Source organism: Penicillium riverlandense (genome assembly GCF_028828495.1).
Source record: "Penicillium riverlandense strain IBT 135883 chromosome Unknown utg000008l_segment0_segment0, whole genome shotgun sequence".
Taxonomy (NCBI): domain Eukaryota; kingdom Fungi; phylum Ascomycota; class Eurotiomycetes; order Eurotiales; family Aspergillaceae; genus Penicillium; species Penicillium riverlandense.
In genome coordinates, this window is record NW_026643199.1 from 1,543,673 (window position 1) to 1,568,254 (window position 24,582).

The following is a 24,582-nucleotide window of genomic DNA, read 5'->3' on the forward strand; positions in this document are numbered from 1 at the left end:
GTGCACAGAATCACAGCCTACTTGTGAAGGTTTACTAGATGATGGGTATAAATTGGATTTAGAACGATAAGCCTACTCCCACCCTTCTCCCGAAGGATACCCACCAGGTAACCCATCAAGAAGCCAGTTACCGCTCAGCACGGGCCAGGTCCAGATACTGGAGTCCATAGTAAGATCGGGACTTTGAGTATCGACCATGGGCAAGGAAGTCAACGGGTCCGCAAAGCCACCAGGGGCGAAAGGCGGCTGAGGCGCCATCGGTAACCCGGCTTGCGACCCCCTCGAGCCCGGTTGCACCGGAGTCTCTGAGAACTCAGCAGTCTGCCAGGGAACCTTCCCCATATTCTCGTTGCGTGCAGCGGCACTCTTCGGATCAACCAAGTACCACATGTGACACAGCTCTGGGCCAAACGCGCGGAACAACGGGAATGCATCATGGTGGCTAGGAAGGACAGGCAGTTGATCAGTCTGCTGCGCCTGTGTCGGCATTGTCTTGCTGATATTCTCCAGAATGCGAATGTTATTCTTCGCCGACGGCCAGCGTTCCGCGTGCGCCATGAGCGCATTTTTCACGGTCTCAACTTCCTGCCTGATATCAGACTGCAGCGAAACATATGAGCGTGCATTCAGCTGCGCCACGCCTGCTGCGAAAGCGTAGAATTTGAACCCTGCAGCCAAGAAGCGACACTCGTCGCGGGCGAGGAACTCTTCGAAGATCCCGCAGATAAAAGACGATGCGACGGCTGCAATGGCTGTGGATATCTCGTGTGGTGTCACGGATCGGTATAGGATCAGTACTGTTACAAAGTAGGGTATGTACAGACTGCGCGTGCACATGTTGTACGGATTCAGGCGCCGAGCGGGTCCCTGGCTGAAGAGACATAATTTGTCTGGGAGTTCAGTGACCCAGCAATACAGCGCATTCCGAATTTCTCTCCGCTTCAGCGGCGAGAGCTGGTGTCGTAAATAAGTTTGAGTTACGTCGCCCATGATCAGGGAGATGTTGACATGGGCCATGAAAAACTCTGCATTGTTATTATGCGCAGGGAAATCTCGCGCAGACAATGGTGCCACATCCGAGTCTTCTAGACTGATGGCTCTCGGCCTGCCATGGGCTGCAGATATTTGACAATCTCGCGCCTAGAAACAAAAATCAGAATCCTACACATTCCTTACAGTCTGTCTGAAGTCAACTTACCACTAGTGTCCACCAAAGCCTTCGCCGATAGCTTGCAAACTTTCCTCTCGTAGGCTCTCTATGCAAACCAATTTGGTAGGCTACGCTGACAGCCACGCGAAGCCAGAAATTGCTGCTATCTAGGGAGACCTCTTCTGGCGCGGATGGGTTGAACCAGTTCAGCAAACAGGCCGCCGCGATCTTGATGATGGGGTTCTTTTCATAGCTACTGAAAAACAGAGCCTTGGCCCGGCGGTAGTAGGTCTCTGACGAAGCTGATATGTGCGGAGCGGCTGCGAGTCGGCTGCCGGCCACGAAAACGCTCTGTAATAGCAGGAGAGATGGCGGGTTGGACCTGGGCTCGCGTAGCCAGCTGTTTTCCACAATGGGCGTCCAGGGTGCGCAGTAGGTTTTGAATGTATCAATGAGAGATTGCTGGATGGCCGGCGGAGGCAGATCGAAGGCGCGGTGGACCTTGAGGATGGCTTTTTCCTCTGCAGATAGAATGTTTTCCGACGCCGGTGCCTCGGTGGTTCCCTTCGCCTGGGCTGCTGCCACTCCTAGATACTCTAGCCGACCGAGATATCCGCGGCTATCAGGCGTTTCATTGTCGACGGGGTCAGCCGTCGGTGTCTCTACGGGGGCCACTGACTGATTCCTATTGCAGTGATTGGGGTCCGCTGGGATCCCTACATCCTGTCTGCGTGGTGATAATGGGGTAGTCGGGTGACTTAAGGTTGCATTGTGCTGCTGGTCCAGCACGTCTCGCCCCTGGAGCCAGGAGTCCCTTTTGGGGCTGGCGGCTGTCGCCGTTGAATCCAAACGCCTGCGCTTGCGCTGACGTACATGCGGCCTTGACAGACATTAGAAGATCCTGGTCCCGCAAGGGTTCTTCTCACCTGCAGGAGGCATTATAGGCGCGGCAGTTTGAGCAGGGAATACCGTCTATCAAGTCACAGCGAATCTAGGCACGGTCAGAGACTCTTTTTCTGTCTGGTCCCTTCCACCGGCAGTCCTACTTTCTTTTCATGGCAGATCTCACAGGCCCGAGAAGGCCGTGTTTTCCGTGAGGTGTCCTCCATCAGTTAGGACATCGGCGATGGCGATTGTGCTAGCAGCAATCGCCGGCAGTTGTATATCTAGGATAGTAGCCCAGCGTGCGGAATTATAGCCACGAGGTCTCCCCTGTGCCTGCCAAATGAATCGCCGGGCCAAACGCCGAGGAAGCGGGGAGAACCAATCCATGCATGGACCAACCCCCAATAACTCTCGACCCCAGACTTAACCCTCCTCACCGGCACTCGGCACTCCTGTTTGATGGAGCAAGCCCTAGTAACGTGACTGACAGCCCGTGCCCAGATCTACACCTCGTTGTGTAGCTGGCAGAACTAGCCAAGGGATTCAATGACGCAACCACTTGCTGCTATGGCCCATTCCAACTAATCCAGAACGGGCTAACCCAGAAAAGGGTCTCAGACCCACACTCACTGGAAGAATTTTCGTCATCGTGATATAATTTTCTTCATTCTTGCCCTGATAAGTCCTTGCGCCTGTTTGTTATTGTAGATAATACGATGGGCATGCAGAAGGGGCTATCGAATAACTCCCAGCCTCGACTCATCAACTGGCACACTCCCAACCACCGGATGGCCGGTCCCGACGAGAACGAAGTGAGTCCGGCCGTGATTGGTCCAGCGGAGATGCTGCCCCCACCGTCTCCATCCAGGTTCGTCGAAAATGTATCATCGGGAGGCATGTTGAGTAGTACGCGGTGGACGGCAGAGATTTCTGTACAGAAATATATTGTTCATTGTCTGTAGAGATTCTTGTTCTAGGGAGAATATATTCTGTAGGGAGCCAGTCAGTAGAGGAGGTGTAATCAGCGACCCAAACGTCGAAATAGCCCCCGAACCGGTCGAGGCCCCCATCGCGTCTGGCTTTTTTTCGCCCTTCAATCACAACCGGCTTCGTCTGGGTCGTAACAGCCCGTTACATGATTACCGCCCGCTGTCCTTCGCCTGTCGCGCGCGCTGCGATACATGGCAGACCCATCGGTAATGCGCACCTTTCCAATTCCGATTAATAAACCCAATCCCCACCCCTCTCCGAGAGATGGCGTCACCCCTTCTTCTTTTCTCTTACTCTTCCCTCGACTCTTTAGGGTGTCCTGCAAGCCACCATTTTGTTTGTACTGGTGTCCATTATATCATCGAGATCGACTACTCGCCTCGCCACCAAATTATCTCACTGAACTCTCTGCCCGCGGCTCTTCTGATATGTCTGCTGCGGTCGCTCACAGCGTCTCGACTATTGCGCCCATGGACGACTCGTCGAAGAAAGACAAGCAAGGTACGACGTCATCATAACCGCCATCCTCCTATTATGATTGTTGTCACGCTTGGTGGCTTCATTCTTGCCCGCATTCATTATTGTACACTTCCCTCTCCCTTTTCGGCTTGGTAATCCGCCACACTGGTGTTCCCTTTCCCCAGTACCTTGCCACCCACTCCCTCCTTTCTGCCGTCGGGATGATATCACTGCCGTCATTGACCTAAGCACACTTCCCCCATTCCACAAACCTTACACACCCGTCTCCTTGCGCGATGAAAGGTCCCAACACTCGTTCTCATCAGCATCGTTCTGGTATCGTTGTCGCGTGTGCTGTGTAATGTGGTCGCGTGGATTTGCTGACGTGGTTCTCCCCAATAACAGAATCGTCCGCCGCCATTTCGGAGACCAAAGACCAGAAACCGGACGTAGATACCCAAACATCGCTGGGACCACCTCCCCGACCGGCCGCGACAAGTGCGACCGACACTCCCGACTACTTCAATTCCGTGCACAACCCTTTCTCCCTGGAGCCCAACCCTTTCGAGCAGTCGTTTAGCGGAGACGGCTCCGCTGAGACTCCTGGAAAGTCACTCCTGCCGCCGGTCGCCGCGCTCACTTCGCCGGCGCTGCCTGGAACCAGTTCGGCTGGTGGTTACAACTGGACCAACTCGCTGCGCTCGGGGCCCTTGAGCCCGGCTATGCTGCCGGGCCCCACGGGATCGAGTGACTACTTTGACAGCATCAACCGAGGGTTCCCGACCCCGAACGAATCGTCCCTCCGCACCGGTCTAACCCCCGGCGGCGGTGGTTCTATGTTCCCGGCCCCCAGCCCCAATTCCCAAGCTCTCCTGCAACAACTCCAAAGCGGCGGCGCGACTCCCTCGACGATCGAGTTCCACCGCACTGCACTTGCCGCCAAGAAGAACAGTACGAATGGTCCAACGTCTGGCCAGACCGAGCAAGAACAACCACCGAACACGACTATGGATGTGAAGGGCTCTCAGACCGCCAACGCGGACTCATTTACCCACCACGATGCGGCTGATGCGGCCAACGGCTTGTTTATGCTGGCAAAGGGTGGTCAGCAGATGAACCAACCCGCCATGAACGAACAGACGCGCACCTCGACGCGGCGCATCTCGCACAATGCGAACGGCAACAGCGGCCGTGAGATGAGCGGCGAATCGGACCAGATGGAACCCGCGAAGCCTGCTCCCAAGGGCAAGGGCAAGAAGAACGCGCCCAAGGGTGCCACGAACAATCGGCGCAAGGCCGAAGAGCCCGCGTCGAAAGGGCCCAACAAGAAGGCGAAGGTGGCCGAATCGCAATCGGATGACATGTCGGATGAGGAGGACGAGGATATGAAGATGGATGGCCCGATGGACCCGAAGAAGATGACCGATGAAGAGAAGAGGCGCAACTTCTTGGAGCGCAATCGGTACGTTTACCCCCTCTCTCTTTCTACTACTAGGTGCTGACCTTTTGGTGTAGTGTCGCGGCTCTGAAGTGTCGTCAACGGAAGAAGCAATGGCTGGCCAATCTCCAGGCCAAGGTCGAGCTCTTTACCACGGAGAATGATGCGCTCACCGCAACAGTGACCCAGCTCCGCGAGGAAATTGTCAACCTCAAAACGCTGCTGCTGGCGCATAAGGACTGCCCGGTCTCCCAGGCCCAGGGTCTAGGCCCGCTCATGATGAACGGCATGTCGACTGGATATGATCATCATCATGCCTACAACATGCCCAACAATATGGGCATGCAGCACGGTGGGCCGATCCCAGCCCAGGGCATGCGCCGGTAAAAACAAACAGCCTACCGCACACGACCGAGTGGGCAAGCACAAGTCGGCCTGCTCGTTTTAGGACTACCACCTTCTCGCTTTGTCCCTAGCTGGACCTTTGCTTAGACTCGGCGGTCACCCTTTTTTTTTTTTTTTTCACCCTCTTCTTTCGGCCCAGCTACTGCCGACACACTTCAGCATGGGCAGGTGTTCATGATCTATACGACTCAAAAATTGGATGGTTCGGACCAGGATGAATTTGGTCTTCAAAAGACCAAATTTGGCGTACGAGAATTTCGTTCTCAGGTTGCTCTGGCTTTCGTGTTTTGCTTCCTCTTGTTCCCCCCAGTTTATCCTTATCCCCCAGTTTTGTACTTTCTTCCTGGTGGCCCCTGCTTTCTAATCCCTCTCCTTTGACTTCTTGGGAGAGTCTCTTTCCTTTCACTTGTTTAATACTTGAGGGCACACAGGTGCATGCCTTTCTTCTTTCTCGATGGTTGCTTGTCTCGATATATGATTCCTGATTGGCGTATGGGTGGTTTTGTGCTTTGCGTGTCTGATTAGTTTCTTTACCCCGATGCTTGAGCAATTGAACTTCTTTTGAGAAAAGGTGCACTGTAAACAATAGTAGTTGTTGTTTACATGCATGATGTAGATAAGTGGGGTGATAAGAAGAGATCGGGTCAAACAGCCCAAACACGGCAAACACGACTGTTTGTTGGGAGTGTCACGAAACTCCAGCAATAAGAGAGACGCGACTGATTCTCTCCATTACGGCGACTCGCTCCCGAAGCCTGCAGTCTAAAGTCGGTCCGGCCTGAACGAGTGCCCAACCCCAACTCGCACCTCCTGTCCCTGTCCGCGCTCGTCAACAGTTCACGACCACGACCAACGAAACCCCCCACGAAAACGAAGAGAATACAGAACAGACACCACCAACCAACCGCGAATCGCCAATCAATTTGGCGGCGGGCAGACCATGTCCACAGCGACCCGGCAGCCCGCTCGCCCTCGGCGCATCGACGACGCGCTCTCCCAACTCGTCGACTCCCTAACCCCCGCGCTCCCCCTCTCCGCCGTCCAAGGCGACGACGACTACTCGGACCCCGAAGAAGCACTCACCGCAGCCGAGGAACACCGGCACCAGATCCAGCTCGACCGCGCCTGGCGCGTGCTCGATGCCCACTACTCAGGCGACCAGCCCTCCTCGCCCGCCGGAGTGAGCGCAGGCACAGCTGAGAATATCAACAACGCGCCCGATCTCATCAAGCGCAAATTGCGGCGCGAGAATGCGAGCCCCGATAAGGCGGTGCGCTTCTCGAATCTCTACTCCCGTCTCCTGACGCAGCCAGTGCTCTCGCAGAAATGGGGGATTTTGTATTTGCTCTACCGCCTGTCGGGCTCGGATGATCCTGCTACCGCTGCTGCGGAGGGTGAGGAGAGGAGTCGCAGTCCCTTGATGGATGATGTAAATCTGCACAATATGTTGGGGAGGAACACAGCGATCCCGAGACGAGGCGCTGGACTGGATTCGGAGGATGATGAGGGCCCAGCTATCAGCTCGTCTGCTTCTCAGCAGCGCGGACCAAGACTGGAGCGCAATGGAGCCGGTCAATGTGCGCGCCCCTCTATGGATAGAGTTCGGAGTGCTAGTAATGTCGACTCGGGGGTGAATGACCATTCTGGTGATGAGTATGGGGTGCAGACTCCAAGGCAGTCAACAATGCACGCCCAACAGCCTGAATCTATGGAGTATGGGCTGCTGCGTGACCTGCCCTTCAACTTGCAAGGTCTCTCTTCGTCAAACTTGCAATTCCGATCATCCTCTATCCTGAACCTCCCGCCCAACCTGCCTACTCCGGTCATCTCGCTGCTCAACTCACTGGCCGAACCGTGTCTGCTTTACAAGGGACTATCCGAATTTGTGGAAAGCACAGACAGTGGACTTGTGAAACAGAGTTTACGGGCAGCCATTGCCAATGAGTTACGGTCATATCTGGGCTTGGTAGCCACGCTCGAGGCGGAAATCCGACAGGCGCTGGCCGCAATCGGAGATGCAAATGAACCTAAAGGGGTCCGGAAGGGCGGCGTTACTTTAAAACGCTGCCTAGTATGGACGAGGGACGCTACGATGGCGCTTCGGCTGATGAGTTTGATTGTGGAAGAGGCTCGGAGTAAGTGATGACTTTACGATCAAGGCTTTTCAAATCACACTGACAAGCCCTGCAGATAAAAAGGGCGGCCAGTTGATCTCACTGATACACAGCTTCTCCTCGTCTCATGGAGACCCGTTTGTGGGCGCTTTCGCCGAAAAGCTTCTTGCTCATATTACGCGTCCGTTCTACGATATGCTACGCCTGTGGATCTACGATGGCGAACTTTCTGACCCCTATACGGAATTCTTTGTCGCCGAACCGGAGTTTAGACCCAGCACTGATCCACGGCGACTTGCCACGAGCGTCTGGGAAGACAAGTACAAGCTGGATGATGATATGGTTCCTTCGATCATCACACAAGATTTTGCGAAGAAAGTGTTTCTGATCGGCAAATCATTGAATTTCATTCGGTATGGCTGCGGCGACTCTGGGTGGGTTGAGGCATATTCCAAGGAGGCCTCGAAGGAGCTACGGTATGGCGATACGGCGAGTTTGGAGACCTCCATTGACGAGGCCTATAAGACGACCATGGCGCGGCTGATCTACCTGATGAACGACGAGTTCAAGCTCTTTGATCACTTGCGCGCACTCAAAAAATACCTCTTGCTTGGCCAGGGAGACTTTATTGCTCTGTTGATGGAGTCGCTGGCTTCCAACTTGGACAGACCTGCAAACTCGCAGTACCGACATACCCTCACTGCACAGCTGGAGCATGCCATCCGCGCGTCGAATGCGCAGTACGACTCACCAGACGTGCTCCGCAGGTTGGATGCACGGATGCTCGAGCTTAGCCACGGCGAGATCGGATGGGACTGTTTCACGTTGGAGTACAAGATTGACGCTCCCGTGGATGTCGTCATCACGCCTTGGGGATCGACTCAGTATCTGAAGGTGTTCAACTTCCTCTGGCGCGTCAAGAGGGTCGAATTCGCGCTCAACAGCACTTGGAAGCGATGTATGACGGGTGCCCGGGGCGTTCTGGCCAGCGTGGACGACAAACTTGGCCCAGACTGGAAGCGCGCGCGCTGCGTGATTGCCGAGATGATCCACTTCATCTGCCAGCTGCAGTACTACATCCTCTTCGAAGTGATCGAATCCAGCTGGGACACTCTGCAAGCCGCGGTGTCGAAACCAGGCTGCACGCTGGATGACCTGATCGACGCCCACACCAAGTACCTCAATTCCATCACGCACAAGGGCCTACTCGGCTCGGCCTCATCCTCGTCCTCACGCTACGGCATCTCAACCTCCTCCTCCGCGAAACAACCCGAAGAAAGCTTCCTCAGCCAGCTCCACCAGATCCTCAAGATCATGCTCGCCTACAAAGACGCCGTCGACGGTCTCTACTCCTTCTCCGTGGCCGAATTCACCCGCCGCCAGGAACTCAGCGCCAAAATCGAGACCCGCACCGCCCAGGGTCGCTGGGGCGTCACAGATCAGGACATGCTCCCTCCCCGCCGCGCCCACAGCCGAGGCGGAACCACCTCGAGGGCATCTACCCCCGATGTCCGACCCGCGAGCGCCGCCGGCCCAGACGGCGTGGACACACCCTTCTCGCTTTCGGCACGGGACCTCGCCGCCGACGACAACATGCTCGGGTCTCTACGTACCCGGCTCCGTGACCTGTCGGTGGACTTCAAGTCACGTCTGAACATCCTGCTAGGCGACCTAGCGTATCAGCCCGATGTGGACATGCGGTTCCTAGGAGTGGTCATGAACTTCAATGATGTATATGAGCCGGTGCGTCGGCGGCGTACGGCTAGCTCGAAGGATAAAGATAAAGAGAAGGAAAAGGAGAAAGAAAGGGCAAAGCGTAGGGCTGCGACGTCTAGTGCGGGCGTGGAGGGTACGGCGCAGAAGGATCCACGAAGGGAGAGGAGGGATACGGGGAATAAGGAGAATTATGGTGCTGCGGCATGACCATACTTACTTAGACAGGGTGGATAGTCTAATGTGACTGACGAGTCCATGACATTTGTTCTTTCCAGTAAAGCGTGTGGTTGTATCCTCCGTCTCATACATACTCTCCTACTTCGCTCTCCGCCCCATGGGCCCGGCAGAAAAAAAAAACGTCCACGCCGCCTAAGAATCAAGAATCGGCAGTCTCCTCCAACTCACTCACGGGGAGCAACGATCTCTATCTCCGGGGCAGCGCACATATTTCACCTAGTGGAGAACCACTCCCCCTTTTTCGATTCCCACTTTTACAGCTCGCCACTCCCTCCACCTAGCTACAGACCCCCAAGCAGCCATGGCGAAAGACAGCTCCAAAGACTCTGCGACACAGCTGTCCAAAAAGCTCGATCGGAAGGCTAAACACGCTAAGGAATCGGAGAATTCACAATCTGCAGACGCGCCGAATGACCTACCCAAGGTAGAGAAGGAAGGTGGAGAGGACAAGCACGAGAGCACCGAGAAGAAGAAAAAGAAGCGCAAGTCCAGCGATCGCGCAATCGGTGAGGATGGAGATGGGAAAGAGGAGAAGAAAAAGGAGAAGAAGAATAAGCGGCGGCACGCAGAGGATGAGGCGGAGGAGAAGCCAAAGAAAAAGAAGAAGAGGGTTTCCTTTGGACCTGGGACTAAGGAAAACGACGGTAGTGATGACGAGGATGGTCACGACAAAGACAATGTCGAGGACACGATGATGAGCACGGCGACGAATGGCGCCGAGGCAGATGCAGATGCAGAAGACAACAACGACGCCGCAATCGAGGAAATGAAGAAACGCAAGCGCGAGAAGAAGAAAGAAAAGAAAAAGAAGAATGGTGGATCTTCTTCAACAACGACAACCTCGCACCTCCATGAGACTCCCATCCTTTCCTACCTGAGTCGCTACCACACAGACCGCGCGTCATGGAAATTCCAAAAGAACCGCGAAACACACCTCTTCAAACACCTGTACTCGCTTGAGCAAGTCCCCGTTCAGTACAATGCCGCGCTTCTGGCCTATCTACAGGGACTGAAAGGTTTATCGGCGAAGGCGCGGCTCAGTTATGGCGCGGAGGAGGTTATCGTTGCTGATCTGGATGCTGAGAAGAAGAAAGAGGGCGATGGGCAAGGAGAAGGAGAGGGTAGTGAGGGTAGTGAATACCAGCAGGCTGTGGAGGCTTTCCGGACACGTTTGTCTGAGAGCAAGGACGATGTCAACGCTGAGGATGTTGGCGAGAAGCTGGGGGCAGATGCACAGGCCCGTCTGAAGAAGAGACAGCGAGCAGAGCTGGTCTTTTTCGCGGTTGCGGGTAAATTGTTCAGCGGGGAGCAGTCGACACCGGTGTCTGATAAGCAGACCAAGGCGCCAGGCGCGAGTAAGAAGAAGCGGAAGAACAGGACGGCGATTGTGGAAATCTCGAGCAGCAGCGAGAGTGAGGATAGTGATTCGGACAGTACTAGCTCGAGTGGCTCCTCGTCTTCATAGTGTGCTGGGTGTATATAGTGCTTGTTTTTGTCTGTGGATATTTATACCAATGCATAGAATGGTGTTTGGTGGTTCCAATATGGGTGTAGTAATACCCGACTATATATCTTGCGGACGTTCGAGTTAGCTGCTGATCTCGATTCATTCCATCCATCAATCTCCAACTTAGTTCCGGCTAGATGGCTTTTGATGAATTTAAAAACACAAATAGGCAGCTAAATACAATCCTTCAATTAGTCAATGTACCTGCACAGTAACTGTTAACTAGTTGGTGAACCCAATATTATACCCAACTACCCGAAGCGGCAAGCGGTCAGCCCAGAGCTCCAGCTTCCGTCCAGGCACCTCCGGGCGCGCGTCAGACCTTCCTGTCATCCACCGGCGTCCTGTTCTATCTCTCTCTCCCTCCTCTGCCCTCTCAATTCTCTAATTCAACCACCCTCACCCGTTCATCATGTCTGGTAAGCTTCTGCGTTACCCCAAACCCCTGCTTGACCTCCCCCGTGACTTCATCACCGACTGACCCCGTCCTCGCCAAACAGGAAGCGCAGGCTACGACAGACATATTACCATCTTCTCCGACCAGGGTCGATTGTACCAAGTCGGTATGTTATCCCACCACCATCCTCGAGACCATTCCCAACCCCTCCACGATGTGCCGTCACCATGACCACTGACCGACCGATCTGCACTCCAGAATATGCATTCAAGGCCATCACATCGGCCAACATCACCTCAATCGGTGTGAGAGGGAAGAACTGTGCCGTGGTGCTGTCACAGAAGAAAGTTGCTGTAAGTTTGGAAGCTGATCCGGCCGGCAAGGTGTTCTAATCGTTCGATTTTCGCACTTTCTCCAGGATAAACTGATCGACCCGTCCTCCGTTTCACATGTTTTCAAGATCTCGCCCTCCGTGGGCAGTGTCATGACAGGCTCCATAGCAGATGCTCGGGCATCTGTTGATCGTGCTCGTGGAGAAGCTGCTGAATTCCGGTACAAGTTCGGCTACGAGATGCCGTGCGATGTTCTTGCAAAGCGCCTGGCCAATATCAACCAGGTGTACACACAACGAGTCAGTTTTTTCTTTTTTTCTTTTAGTCTTTGGGGGTGTGCATCACTGACATATGTCTAGGCTTATATGCGACCACTCGGTGTGGCCACGACCCTGATCTCGGTTGATGACGAGCAGGGCCCGCAGCTCTACAAATGCGACCCAGCTGGCTACTACGTTGGGTACAAGGCGACGGCGTCGGGCCCCAAGCAACAGGAGGCGTTGAATTACCTGGAGAAGAAGCTGAAGAACAAGGACCATGCACCGGGCAGCTGGGAGGAGGTTGTGGAGCTGGGCATCACGGCCATGAGCAACGTCCTCAGCGTCGACTTCAAGAAGCACGAGCTCGAGATTGGCATCGTTGGCGGGCCGCGGGAGGATGGCGCAGAGGGCACCACCACAGACTTCCGGGCTCTGACAGAGGAAGAGATCGATGAGCGGCTGCAGGCCATAGCGGAGAAGGACTAAACGGGCCGTCTGCAGGAGCTAGAGACCAGGATGGGGGTGGGTTAGAAAGAAGCAGGACGAATCTGTGAATGACATGGTTCTATTTTATTTTTCGCGTTTTATTTTCTGCGAGTCAGTCAAGTCCGATTCTTGACTGTGCAGTGCATTCTTTGCCGAAGGACATGAATCGTAATTGTAAATACCCGGTCTCCGGCTTGATATCACCTCAGCACGCACGGTCATCTTGTAGCCGACTTGCGTCCTGTGGCCACGGCCAGCTGCGCAAGCGAGCTTGTCAATATCGAGGATCGGACCGTGCAAGCGAGGGATTGATCACACATTTCACCATCCGGCGCAGACAGCAAGGGAGAGAGAGACCAGCAGCTCGCATGCCTTCTTCAGCTGTTCTACGAGGACGCCACCTGTGGCTTTCAGCAGTGGCTGGGTACCAGTCCGGAGCTGAGAAACTCTACGTGCGATGCACAAGCCACAATCACCGATGAGGGATCAGATCTCGCCCAGATTCCTGAATTTTCTTTTTTTCCTTTTTGTCCCTTCTCGGCAATAGACAGGGGGTCCCACGAGACGAACTGACCTGACGTATCCCCCTGGTCTGTTCCGGCAGTTTGCCCCTCCGCACCCAATCACCGCGTCTAGGCACTCTTCGCTCCTGACCGGAATGGAGCAGAAATCGGCCGTACAGGAACCTAATCTCATTCGCGTGGCACTAACTAAACTAACTAGCCGTTCTCCACCGGCCCTAGTTGGTTCGCGCGCCAAACGGGACCGACTGGCTGGTCCAGCTCAGGGTTGATTTTTCCCTGCGGCCCTTTGCTCTCCACATCTGCTGAAACGAGCCACTACTCGGCCCCCTTCTCTCTCCCTGCGAACCAACAAGGATGTTCCTGGCTTTGTTTGCCGTTGACGTTTTCTCGGGAGACTAATCGTGTGTCCCCCGAACCCACTCACCCACTTGCCCAGCTGGCGTGTGCTCGAGATTATTTCCATGACGCCGGATCTTCACCGTCTATTGGCGCAGCCGGCCATGCTCGCCGATGATCCTCCTACCGTTGCTGCTCCGCTTGTCACGGGCTGATAGTTCCTAATAATTGATAAAATCATTTTTTTTTTTTGATCCCCTGTCTCTTTCCTTGCTGGGGCCGAGACCCCGTTTTGAGATCGCTTGCTGTCATGTATGTATGGGGTAAACCCCAATTGATACATTTTCTTTCTTACTTTCTGGCATTTCTTCTCTTCTATAAAGGTCTTTATTCTTCGCCTTCCCGGGACCGTTGGGCCGCCTGACAATTCGACCACATGGGTATTTCGATTCCTCTGGCCAATTGCTATAACCTTTGCTTCTTGCTCATTGGCTCCCTAACTTGATGTCATTTTGCCGCGCCCTTCCCTTTCTCTAGCCCTTTTTGTTCTTCACCTTCTACTATACTTTCCTAATACCCCATCCCAAGAGCATGGCGGACGGACGTAAGCCGGAACTTCTACAACTGTCTGAGTTCTTGCCGGACAACATGCTGATATTCCCATTGCGGTTGTGAATCACAGTCAATCAAGCCCGTGCTGTGCGAGTGGCCGAGCTCATCAATGACTACCGAACTCTATTGTTGCACATTGCCCAGCAGAACGTTCAGATCCATCCACAGGAAGCCCATGAAGAAGGCTTCGTCGTGTTACGAGAGTGTCTAGCCGCTGCGCAAGGCTTAATGGCTGCCAACTACAGCCCAGCCCCGATGTCAGGACGAGGCAGTGCCGAGTCGGAGAAGGCAGAGCTCCAAAGGTAGGGGAAAGAATGGACACGAAACCTTTCACCCTGCTTCTTCTCACAGTTTTTGCCTCGATCAGAGTCATAATCGACAGCAGCGCCAGACGATTCCAAGCACACAAGATCTACCTCCGAGCAGCAGCAGCACGCCGATGGGCCATGTCCCGCGCTAACATTCTTCACGGCCACCCGTCACCATCACAGCGTGTCGCGGCGCTGAAAACTGCCAGCACGACACTACACCATGAATTGGCGAACGTCACTGACGAGCATGTTGTCGCGGATCTTCGAGCTGCTGACTTGCGGGCAGGACATTGGCTCGAGGATGACCCGTCCTTGGCTATGATCCTACACTGGATCCACGGACGGAGATAAATAACCTTCGCATTCGTTTCTTTCCTTTCAAATCTCCCAGTTACATGATTCTATGACGGGGCATTGAGCGTTTGGTTTTCATAGACGGGCACAGCGCGGGCGTGGATGGGTGGACAATAGCGCTGGCCGCTACATACTGTTCTGAGCAATCCTTGAGTTACTATGTGGTTCTGACTTCTGGTTACGATATCCCCTGACATCTTGTTTTTACAATTATTTTCTCCATCCTGGTATTGATGGCGTTCTGGAGCTTTTTTTGTTTGTGGGTGTGTGTGCACCGTGTAAGTGGGTAGAATTAGACACGCTTACAATCATCCTTCCGATCTACCGTGTAGATCGATGCCGATTTCCAAATTAAGCTGACTGCATTTTAGGAGTGTTTAGCTCGAGGCGCGTACCTTGGATAGTGAAATTGGAACAAATACTATTGATTCGATTGAGGAATTTACCCAGTAAAGTTGCATTGGATCCATAGCCCTAACAGGAAACGGCGTGTTAATCGGCTGTGGCACGGACATGACCCGGTGTGCCGGGTGCCCAAGGCAGAGATGCCAGCTGAAACAAAGTGGAAAATGCACAAACACTATTCTTTTTTGGTGGGCTTCAGCCTTTCTCTCTCTCTCTGTGTGGGTACTCCACATGGCTGCTAACTACTGCATACTATCTGTTTTGGCGGACAGAGCTAGATGAGTCGCCGGGCGCCAGCGACCGTTTGGAGGTTTGGCGCAACAAGCGATGCCGATCGACGTGGATCCAGCTTCATCAGCGGCACGTACACCAAATTTGGCAATCACACAGGAAGGGTCGGTCCAGCGGGAGCCAAAAAAAAAAAAAAAAAGATAATCGCGGAATGGATATTGGATCGGTGGATCCGGAGCTAAGGCGTTAGTCGGAGGTGGCGCGGTGCCAATCAGCACGCAGGACGCGCTGATGTTCGCTCAGGTTCAGCTCGCGATGTCCTTTCAGTCCTTTTCGCACTTTTAGCTCTCCTTCCAAGTTTGGGCTCTGGACTCGCCTCTGTGGGGATTGTTGCTGATCTCGGTATCATTTATCCTTCAACCCCCCCCTTTTTTTGCCTCTTCCTTCAGGTGCGAACGCGATCTGATCTCGGTGATCGGCTGTGGGGCATTGTACTATTGAGCATAGCCATGTGTAGAACCTCTCTTTTACTCACCTTTATATTATTACGGCGTTCCGCTACTGTCTAAAGGATCTACTATGCCCCGCTAGTGGTATATATGCTGCTGCCATTTGAAGTTGGCGTACGTCTGATCTTCGGATCAACGGATTGAGAGAAGAAGGATCTGCTCGCCGTTCTCTTTCAAGCCTAGGGTCATCAGGTGGGCAGTACCACCCTTGTGGTCTTCCAGTTTGAGGAATGTGATCTCTTGTCGCCTTTTTACACTAGAGCCTATCCAATATTCGCCGTATGATACCGAATGCGTCATTTGGGTGAACAGTGGGTGATCTAGTGGCGTCCGTGAGTGGCCAGAACAATCTATAAATCTATAATGTGAGAAACCAGCAAAGGATTCGGTAGGCCTGCTTGACATCATACAAACATGTGCACTATGCCCAGAGGGGTTAGTTAGCTAGTTAAGCCAGCAAAAATAGTCTTCGCGATCTGAGCTGGAGCGACTAATTCATTCCTTCTATACTTATCATTTCGAAACAAAACCATTCGGCTAGATGCTGTGTCGCCTGCTTCTTTTCCAGCAATGGACTCTTTACGCAAAACCGTCGTTCTCACGACCAGTTATAAATTTATTTTCTAGTCCCGTTTGGATTGCATGCTCCTGATTTCGAGAGGATAATCGTGGTTACTGTATTTATTAATTAGCGCCATAGAATGCAGCTGTACCTTTTCCATGCAGAAGAAATTGCAGAGTTGAAAATCAAGATAGTCACTCCGTGACCATATTCGACATGATAACACATAACTCATGTTGCACGAGACCCGGCGCAGGTGGAGATGTCACGCTGCGAGGACCCTGCAGATTGTGTGATTGACACATATAAGGATCGCTTTCAAGAGTCCGTTTCTGGCGTCATGCTTCATTCTATCTAAAAGCCAAGATCTAGAAAAACAGCTCAGCCACATTGATCCTCAGCCACATACACTGCCACAGCAGCATCCCACCAATAATCATGTGGGGAGCTGTTATTTATAACCTGCTTCCCTCAGGTACAAGGACCCGCTAACTATTAGGCTGCGACATCAAGTACCCCTCCATACGATCATCCATCTACGCTCTTCTTCAAACCACCCAAAGAATTAACCGTGGCTCTTCACCTCCTCAGACCTGCTGCCCTGCTCACTGCCTTCGTGGTGCTTGTGGCTGTTCTAGTGCAGTACTACTCTAATACACCCTGTGCTCCAACTTCGACACCCACCATGTCGTCTGGATACAGAACCGTTGCCTACTTTGTCAACTGGGTATGTTTTATATCCCCTGAGTGTATCTTCCACTGAAAGGATCTCTCTATATTGTGACACCCCTTGTTGACACCCCATCCACTAGGCGATCTACGGACGAAACTACAACCCGCAAGATCTGCCCGCCGAGAAATTGACACATGTGCTCTATGCCTTTGCAAACATCCATCCCGAGGATGGTGAAGTGTATGCCAAGTCATTATTGCCTTCCTCAAATCACCCCTGGCTGATCTACCTACCTCCAGGTACTTGACGGATTCATGGTCCGACATTGAAAAACACTATCCCGGTGACTCGTGGAATGACACCGGCACCAATGTATACGGATGCGTCAAGCAGCTGTTCTTGCTCAAGAAGCGGAACCGCAAGCTGAAGGTCCTGCTTTCTATCGGTGGCTGGACCTACTCGGCCAACTTTGCGCAGCCGGCCAGCTCTGATCAGGGACGGGCCAAATTCGCGGAGTCGGCGACGCGGCTGGTTGTGGATCTGGGGTTTGATGGTATGTCTAGGTGGCTCCAGGGTATTTTTTTTTTTTGGGAACTGACCACTTTCAGGTCTGGATATCGACTGGGAGTATCCTCAAGGTACAGCTAAGGGACATGCTCTATTCCTGGACGACTAACTTACACCATGAGCAGATGATACCCAAGCCCAGAACCTGGTTCTGTTGCTTCAGAAATGCAGAGAGGTATGACGCCCACTTTACCAAACAGAACAGATACTAACAATGCTTTAGACCCTGGACAAAGCAGCAGGACCCGGCCGCAAGTTCTACCTGACAGTAGCCTGTCCCGCCGGACCCAGCAACTTCACCAAGCTCAAGCTGCCCCAGATGACACCGCTGCTGGACTTCTATAACCTGATGGCCTACGACTACGCCGGCAGCTGGGACAAAGTCGCCGGCCACCAGGCGAATCTCTTCCCGTCAACTTCAAACCCGACCTCGACGCCCTTCTCCACCGTCGCAGCGATGGACCACTACATCAACAAGGGCGGCGTTCCACCCTCAAAGATGGTCCTGGGAATGCCGCTGTACGGACGCGCCTTCACTAACACCGACGGGCCCGGCACCCCGTTCTCGGGCGTCGGCCAGGGCAGCTGGGAAAATGGCGTGTGGGACTACAAGGCGCTTCCGAAACCCGGTGCGAGCGAGCTTGTTGATTCGAACGTCGGCGCATCGTGGTCTTATAGTTCCGCAGACCGCACGATGGTCTCGTACGACAATGTCGCCATGGCGCAGATGAAGGCTTCCTTTGTTACACAGCGTCAGTTGGGCGGTGGTATGTGGTGGGAAAGTAGCGGTGACAAGGGAGGAAAGACGGCCAATGCTTCGGATGGCAGCTTGGTCGGGACTTTTGTCGACGGCGTTGGCGGTCTCTCTGCACTGGATCAGACGGCGAACGCGATCGACTATCCGGATAGCAAGTACGATAATTTGCGCGCGGGATTTCCAGGATGATGATACCGGAATGAATGAGGGGTGGTTCGGATAGGCAGGAATATGTCGCGCCTTTCATGACTTTGTACTACGAAACCAAATTGAAGAATTTTGTCTACGATGGAGAGGGACAAGCATTTGTTGGTTTTTTGTTTCATTGACAGCTACCTCAGAGATAATACCACAAGGCGCACCATCAACCACTCGGTCAATCCCATCACTCATGCCCTAGCCTAGCATCACTATGCCCGAACCTCGTAACGAAATCTCCCGCTCAACAACGTCCATTTATTTGGACTCGTCGAAGACGTAGGTGAGGTGGCACTTGCCGCAGTACTGACGGTTGTGCATGGCAGCCATGAAGATACCGGCACCGCACTGAAAGATAATATTAGCGAGTGGAGATGACGGAGAGAGACAAGAAACATACCTCGGCGGACGGGCACTCGCGGCGGAGACGCTCGATCTTGCCATCGCCATCAACCTTGTAGTACTTGAGGACGGCGAGCTTGGTCTTCTTGCGCTTGTGCTTGATCTTCTTGGGGGTGGTGTAGACCTTCTTCTTGCGCTTCTTGCCACCACCACGCAGGCGGAGCACGAGGTGCAGGGTCGACTCCTTCTGGATGTTGTAGTCCGAAAGAGTGCGGCCGTCCTCGAGCTGCTTGCCAGCGAAGATCAGGCGCTGCTGGTCCGGGGGAATGCCCTCCTTGTCTATATCGCGGGGGTGCCCATTAGCCACGGCATCTTTCTGATCTGAACGGCTTGCTTACCCTGGATCTTGGACTTGACATTGTCAATGGTGTCCGAAGACTCCACCTCGAGGGTGATAGTCTTACCCGTAAGGGTCTTGACGAAGATCTGCATCTTGAGAAGGCCTGGAGAGGTGCTGGGTTAGCGGATGTTTTGAGGATTTTTGGGACAGACAGCGAGAACAAATGCAGTAATCATTCTCGTCTGCCTCGCACACCTTGGGATGGGGGATGCTCACCTCGACAAGTTGTCTTCCTCAACCTTGAAAGATGAAGAAAATCCGAGTGTGGGCAAAAATCGACTAGCGAGGAAATCGGGTTGTGTGGTCACGTGGGACACCGCCTCCGGAAGGGAAGATTCATAATCCGTTATTGCCTCATTTATCAGGCGCAAATTCTAAGGTGTCTATTTCAGATGTCGATGACATCGTCGTCAACAAGGAAACCATTGGCCCGGACAATCGATGGACCTAAGATCCCACCGATAGCCTATCTACTTTGCCGAACGGCACAAGCGATCGTCCGGGGAATTGCGACAGCCATGGCGCGGCGCGACGGACACCATCCCGCGAACTCCTCGCAGAAACATCGACAGCGCCCTTGCAGAACGGGAATCGGGAAGAAATCAAGGACTAGCAACTCCAATCGCAAGGCACAGTGAACGCACAGAGGAAATCAATCAATAATAGTGGGCCCGCCTTCGTCACAGCTGGGTAACTGGGCCTCGGGCGCGTCGGTTGCCCTGCCAACGCCCCCATTGTTGATAGCCCATAGATAGATCGCCGTAAGACGGGTCCGGACTTCTTCATTTCAAAGGTCCGGATTCCTCCAGACACAACTCTCCTCGCACTGGATCAAATTTGAATCCTTGACTATTCTCGCGTGTCACACTCGAGCTTGGAATATTCCATCTCAACCCATTGAAGAGAACTAGAGCCTAGTTTCTCGGTTCCGTTTCTTTTCGTTTTTCTGCTTTAATTGTTGCGCGTTGGTTATACTGTGCACCGACTAACACTGCTGTAGGGTCGTCCCGTCCGTCCGTTCCTGTCATCGGCTGCCCAAAGCCCTGATGAGCGTCGTCCCGAGACCCCTGGGCCATCGTCGCCAAAACTCAACGCCATTCAAGGCCAAAGCTCCGACAACGATGGCCACAGCTGCGCCGCCATACCGAGGCCACCGCCGCGGCCAAACAGTCGACTATGGCTCGTTTGGTCCCCAAATCGCCCTTGACAGGCGCAATACGCCGAAGACGGTCACGCAGCTTCGCGACTTTTATAACGAAAAATCAGCAATCCCTTGCCAGCAGGCCACTGTGCAGCAGAACCAGGCCTACTTCCCCGTGGCCGAACGCCAATTTGTCCCGACGGATCTGTCTGCTCATCAAACGTATCAGTTTCCGACCCCTACGACCGTCAGGGATCAATGTCAAGCTTTCACCCACGAGCAATTGCAAGCGATACACGCTCAAGTGGGAGATATGACTTCCAGCAGGATGACCTCGAGTCTTTCTCGGCCCCGGAGCCAAGGTTCAGAGACTGCATCTCTGAATGGACACTTAAACCATATCCACCAAGAGCCAGAAAGACTTCGGCGTAACTTGCGCTCAAACCAGCATCCGAGTCAAGCACATGTTGAGACTGATGACTGGGAGTTGTTTCCCCAGCGATGTGTCGTTGGGGTGCCGCCGAATGTGCCTATGCCTCGACGACATAGTCGACATCACGTCTCTGTGAAAGCAGAGGATAGCCCGGAAATGTCCCATGCTCACATCTCTTCTTCTTGTATGTGCCTTTGTTGTCATTTTGACTACACACGCTGACCTTCACCAGATTTCCCTTTAACCCCAAGTCATACCCCTTCAAAGAGATCTTTTGATCTATCCATGTATAGCAGTGATCTAACCTCTTCCAAACACCTAACCCAGTCATTCCCTCCCCAGATGCCCTCCCCTGCCAGTTCTCCTCTAGCTCCAGCATTTGCTGAACTCGCTGCTATGCCCTCCCCGGGCTCATGCCAGATCCCGCCCCAAAAGATTGAAAGTGCCTCTCCCACACCCTCAGACTTGGACCATGTCGCCTCCCCTACATCTTCTCCCATCAAAGGAGACATGGATGCTTGCGAGGAGTCCATGAGCCAGGTCGACCTTGACGCTCGAGTCAAGGCATGCCTCCGCAAGACGGGGATCTCTAATGAAAAGATCAATCAGTACATCTCCGGCCCCGATGCTCAGGACGGGAAATGGGACTGCCTATTTCCGGGTTGCAATTCTCGCTTTGGACGAAAGGAAAACATCCGGTCCCATGTCCAAACCCACCTTGGAGACCGTCCATACCACTGTGACGTGTGCACTCAGCACTTCGTTCGCGGCCACGACCTCAAGCGCCATCTGAAGACCCACGCTGGAAGCAAGCCTTTCGTCTGCCCGTGTGGTGCCAACTTTGTCCGCATGGATGCCTTGACTCGACACCGTCAGCGTGGCATGTGCATTGGTGGCATCAATGGTATCCAGCCGAAGACGACCAAGCGAGGTCGCCCGCCCAAGAACAGCCGTCCGGACATGGAGACTCGCGTCGATAAAGCAACTCGCACTCGCCGCCGTGTGGCTCAGAAAGACGCCCAGCAGTCACCTACCACCACTCATTACGAGACCATGACTGAAGCTTCATCCTCTCGAAGCTCTCCTGCTCTTGAAGATGCTCCGGCGCTCTACGAATCTCCCGTCCACCATGATGCTCCCATGTTCAACTCGCCCAACTATGGCAATGGCTACTCGGTGGCACGGTCGTCTTACACGCCGCCCACCTCACCCGGAAACAGCACTGGAAATATCCCATCGGGCCCGTTCTCTCCTGCGTTCGAAGATGACATGCTGCCCATGTCGCCGCCTCAGCTCAGTCAAACTACTTACGAGAGTGCGCTTTCGCAGTACGACCCCAGCATCGCGCCAGAGCCGTACAAAAAGGAGTACCTCTACAGTGACCCGGCTCTCTCGCCTCACGACATGTCCTCGCCTCACACAGCACCCACCCTGGCCGATTCTGTTGGCTCCGAGCTGGACCCGTTCATCACCAAAGATTCTGCTGAGGACTTTGATGAAGAGTTTGCCTCTCTGACCAACCAGTCCATGTCGAATTATCCCAGCGCCTATCCGTTTGTCGACGCATCTGACTTTGCCTCCACCACGTCGTTCTACAACGACAAGACCTTCGCCAGCCTCAGCTCACTCGGCGAGGATTCTCTGTCTGAGCAAATCGAAAACCTCTCTAACGAGTTCCTCGTCGACCCCTGAACCATTATCATCACACATTTCTCAGGGGTGAATAGATTTTCCTTATGGCTGGTTGTTAGGGCAATGGCGTTTTCTTCTTCCTCACGAAAGACATGACGACATAGAAGGCATGGCCAACCATAAAGGCGTGACAACTTTGGCAACGACACACTGGACGATGTACAATTTGACGATGGGCACGACTCTGCAAAAAAAAAAAAAAAAAAAAAAAGAGCCGAACGGCAGTTCTGCTTTGTTTTTACAATGCTCATTCTTTCTTGAGCTGACCCATGGCACGGGTCTGGAGCTTTTCATCTTTTTCTTCTTCTGGCATTTTACTTTCAACTTCAGCACATGGGGGACTCAGGGACTTGGGACTCGACTGGCCGGCTTTCCCACGGTGGATTGGGAGGAGTTCGGGATACTGCTCTTTCTGCTTTTTTTGATTTTGCCCCTACCCCCTTGTTCTTCCCATTCCATGCCCATTTTTTCTCTTCTGATGTGATCAGTGTTCATTTTTTTTGTCTGATTTTTCTCTTTCTTCTTCCATCACTTCACTTCCGCTTAATTTCTCCCCTACCCTACCACCTTGATGCTTGAGATGTGAACATCTATCTGCGAGGGTATTTTGTTTGATTCATATCTGCTTCTTTCGATGCGCATATGGTTGATGACTGGCCTGTACTTTAACTTTCGTTTCAATTGATCTTCTGTTGGCAAGGGAAATAAGCGTTGTTTTGTTTCTACCGTAGCGGGAAAAACATAGCTATTAGTCTCAACGTCGACAACCTGTTATTCACCATTCCTATACCAACCGCCTTATTACGGTGGTGAACCATAGGATCCTACTGTTGCTAGGTTTTCTTCAATAACATTCTGAGACAAGCGATGACATCAATAGAAGGCCTCGAAAGTCTGACGGTTAATTCCTATTTCTTGGCCGGGGGCAGCGCAATGCCGTCAACAAGGGACCCACGTGGCGCACGGGAAGGCAGTTGTTCTGGACCCCTGGGTAAGGACCTTAATTTAGATGAATCCGTCCAACCCCACTTCATCTCTAAGCTGACCTTTCTCATCATTTTCCGTCGGCTCCGCATCCCCAAGCGGGTCTCAGAAAGACTTGTAGCAGCATCCTCTTGGCTCCTCCCAGCCCCCGTAGAGCTCAGACTCTCGTGGATCTAGAACAGGAAAGGGCGAGCCAAAGAACCAGAAGTTTCCAACACACATCACCCACCGACTTCATCAAATGGAAAACAACAGTGACCAAGAATTTCGTTTCTTCCCCCAGCTTCCCACCGAGTTGCGGTTAGCCATCTGGCGGGAATGCCTTCCACACCGTGTGGTAGAAATAGACAATGCGTGGGACGAGGGCGCCTATTTACTTCTCACGCCGCCGCCGTGCAAGCTACAGCAAACAACCGATATCAACCGACACCCGCCGGTCATCAGCCGGGTATGTCGCGAATCACGCCTGATTGCTTCTGAAGCTAGCCACTGTCGTAATAGGGAGGCGCCTCCAGATGCACAATGGAAATGTAGCCTTCGGCTAAAAAGATTATGGATCGACCCCTCTCGAGATTCAATCCACCTAAATTGGACTCCTTGCTACGAACCTCAGTTTTGGAGCGACGGCAGTGCGCTTGACCATCTCGCATGGAATGCGGCTCAGGTTGGGGGGAGGGGGTCTTTTATGTTTGATTATCTTGATAATAATTTTGATGGAGAGGTAGACATGGAAGACAGGGTTGGGGCCTTGCAGAAACTACAACATGGGGCTATTGCAATGCGTATTATTGTGGTGCATACCACGTTTCAGAATGCCGCACTAACAGGCTTATTTGGACTCCTCGGTGATGCACCTATTCAGCTTGTCGATGTGTCCGACGAGCCAAGACTATATGCTTTCTTTGATTTTGCAGAGAAATGCGACTCTGACGCCAAGGGATTCACAAAGCGGCAAGGCTTCCATAGAGATTCTTCAGAAACGGTCAAGAGCATCCTGAAGGAAAAGCTCGCCGAAACATTCGGAGCCCGAGCTGCCCAGACACTGCCTCAAATTTATCCCGCCATCATGTTCAGACTTTGCACACGTCTATGCAACCGTCCTTTCGGAGGCTTTCACCGTACTCGGGATATCTGCAAGGATAGCATTGATAGATCGAGTCCATATTGAAACAAAC

The 24,582-nt window shown here is 53.2% G+C and overlaps 10 protein-coding genes across 10 annotated transcripts; 8 read left to right on the forward strand and 2 right to left on the reverse strand.

The window, feature by feature from the left end:
* Window positions 1–72: 72 nt before the first annotated feature.
* Window positions 73–1,810, reverse strand: N7474_009625 (fungal specific transcription factor domain-containing protein; the record flags this gene model as incomplete). The annotated part of the gene is made up of 2 exons (XM_057201035.1): window positions 73–1,140; window positions 1,199–1,810. Coding segments are annotated over 2 exons (1,680 nt in total), but the record flags the coding sequence as incomplete, so codon positions are not given.
* A 1,667-nt stretch (window positions 1,811–3,477) lies between these two features.
* Window positions 3,478–5,309, forward strand: atfA (bZIP transcription factor atfA; the record flags this gene model as incomplete). The annotated part of the gene is made up of 3 exons (XM_057201036.1): window positions 3,478–3,526; window positions 3,890–4,946; window positions 5,000–5,309. Coding segments are annotated over 3 exons (1,416 nt in total), but the record flags the coding sequence as incomplete, so codon positions are not given.
* A 958-nt stretch (window positions 5,310–6,267) lies between these two features.
* N7474_009627 (tubulin gamma complex associated family protein) lies at window positions 6,268–9,364 on the forward strand (the record flags this gene model as incomplete). Its single annotated transcript, XM_057201037.1, has 2 exons — window positions 6,268–7,462; window positions 7,518–9,364. The coding sequence occupies 2 exons, from the start codon at window positions 6,268–6,270 to the stop codon at window positions 9,362–9,364; spliced, it is 3,042 nt and encodes a 1,013-aa protein (XP_057049024.1).
* Window positions 9,365–9,695: 331 nt separating this feature from the next.
* On the forward strand, window positions 9,696–10,859 carry N7474_009628 (WKF domain-containing protein; the record flags this gene model as incomplete). The annotated part of the gene is made up of 1 exon (XM_057201038.1): window positions 9,696–10,859. One exon carries the CDS (start codon window positions 9,696–9,698, stop codon window positions 10,857–10,859), a length of 1,164 nt encoding a protein of 387 aa, XP_057049025.1.
* A 666-nt stretch (window positions 10,860–11,525) lies between these two features.
* On the forward strand, window positions 11,526–12,376 carry prs2 (proteasome core particle subunit alpha 1; the record flags this gene model as incomplete). The annotated part of the gene is made up of 3 exons (XM_057201039.1): window positions 11,526–11,651; window positions 11,717–11,929; window positions 11,990–12,376. The coding sequence occupies 3 exons, from the start codon at window positions 11,526–11,528 to the stop codon at window positions 12,374–12,376; spliced, it is 726 nt and encodes a 241-aa protein (XP_057049026.1).
* Window positions 12,377–13,827: 1,451 nt separating this feature from the next.
* Window positions 13,828–14,510, forward strand: N7474_009630 (uncharacterized protein; the record flags this gene model as incomplete). Its single annotated transcript, XM_057201040.1, has 3 exons — window positions 13,828–13,840; window positions 13,919–14,150; window positions 14,216–14,510. 3 exons carry the CDS (start codon window positions 13,828–13,830, stop codon window positions 14,508–14,510), a joined length of 540 nt encoding a protein of 179 aa, XP_057049027.1.
* Window positions 14,511–16,905: 2,395 nt separating this feature from the next.
* N7474_009631 (glycoside hydrolase family 18 protein) lies at window positions 16,906–18,406 on the forward strand (the record flags this gene model as incomplete). The annotated part of the gene is made up of 6 exons (XM_057201041.1): window positions 16,906–16,947; window positions 17,033–17,133; window positions 17,193–17,446; window positions 17,502–17,531; window positions 17,586–17,635; window positions 17,684–18,406. The coding sequence occupies 6 exons, from the start codon at window positions 16,906–16,908 to the stop codon at window positions 18,404–18,406; spliced, it is 1,200 nt and encodes a 399-aa protein (XP_057049028.1).
* Window positions 18,407–18,673: 267 nt separating this feature from the next.
* Window positions 18,674–19,249, reverse strand: N7474_009632 (ubiquitin-ribosomal 40S subunit protein eS31 fusion protein; the record flags this gene model as incomplete). Its single annotated transcript, XM_057201042.1, has 3 exons — window positions 18,674–18,763; window positions 18,816–19,096; window positions 19,156–19,249. 3 exons carry the CDS (start codon window positions 19,247–19,249, stop codon window positions 18,674–18,676), a joined length of 465 nt encoding a protein of 154 aa, XP_057049029.1.
* A 1,029-nt stretch (window positions 19,250–20,278) lies between these two features.
* ace2 (putative C2H2 transcription factor (Swi5)) lies at window positions 20,279–22,423 on the forward strand (the record flags this gene model as incomplete). The annotated part of the gene is made up of 2 exons (XM_057201043.1): window positions 20,279–20,915; window positions 20,964–22,423. 2 exons carry the CDS (start codon window positions 20,279–20,281, stop codon window positions 22,421–22,423), a joined length of 2,097 nt encoding a protein of 698 aa, XP_057049030.1.
* A 1,225-nt stretch (window positions 22,424–23,648) lies between these two features.
* On the forward strand, window positions 23,649–24,575 carry N7474_009634 (uncharacterized protein; the record flags this gene model as incomplete). Its single annotated transcript, XM_057201044.1, has 2 exons — window positions 23,649–23,855; window positions 24,021–24,575. The coding sequence occupies 2 exons, from the start codon at window positions 23,649–23,651 to the stop codon at window positions 24,573–24,575; spliced, it is 762 nt and encodes a 253-aa protein (XP_057049031.1).
* Window positions 24,576–24,582: the final 7 nt, after the last annotated feature.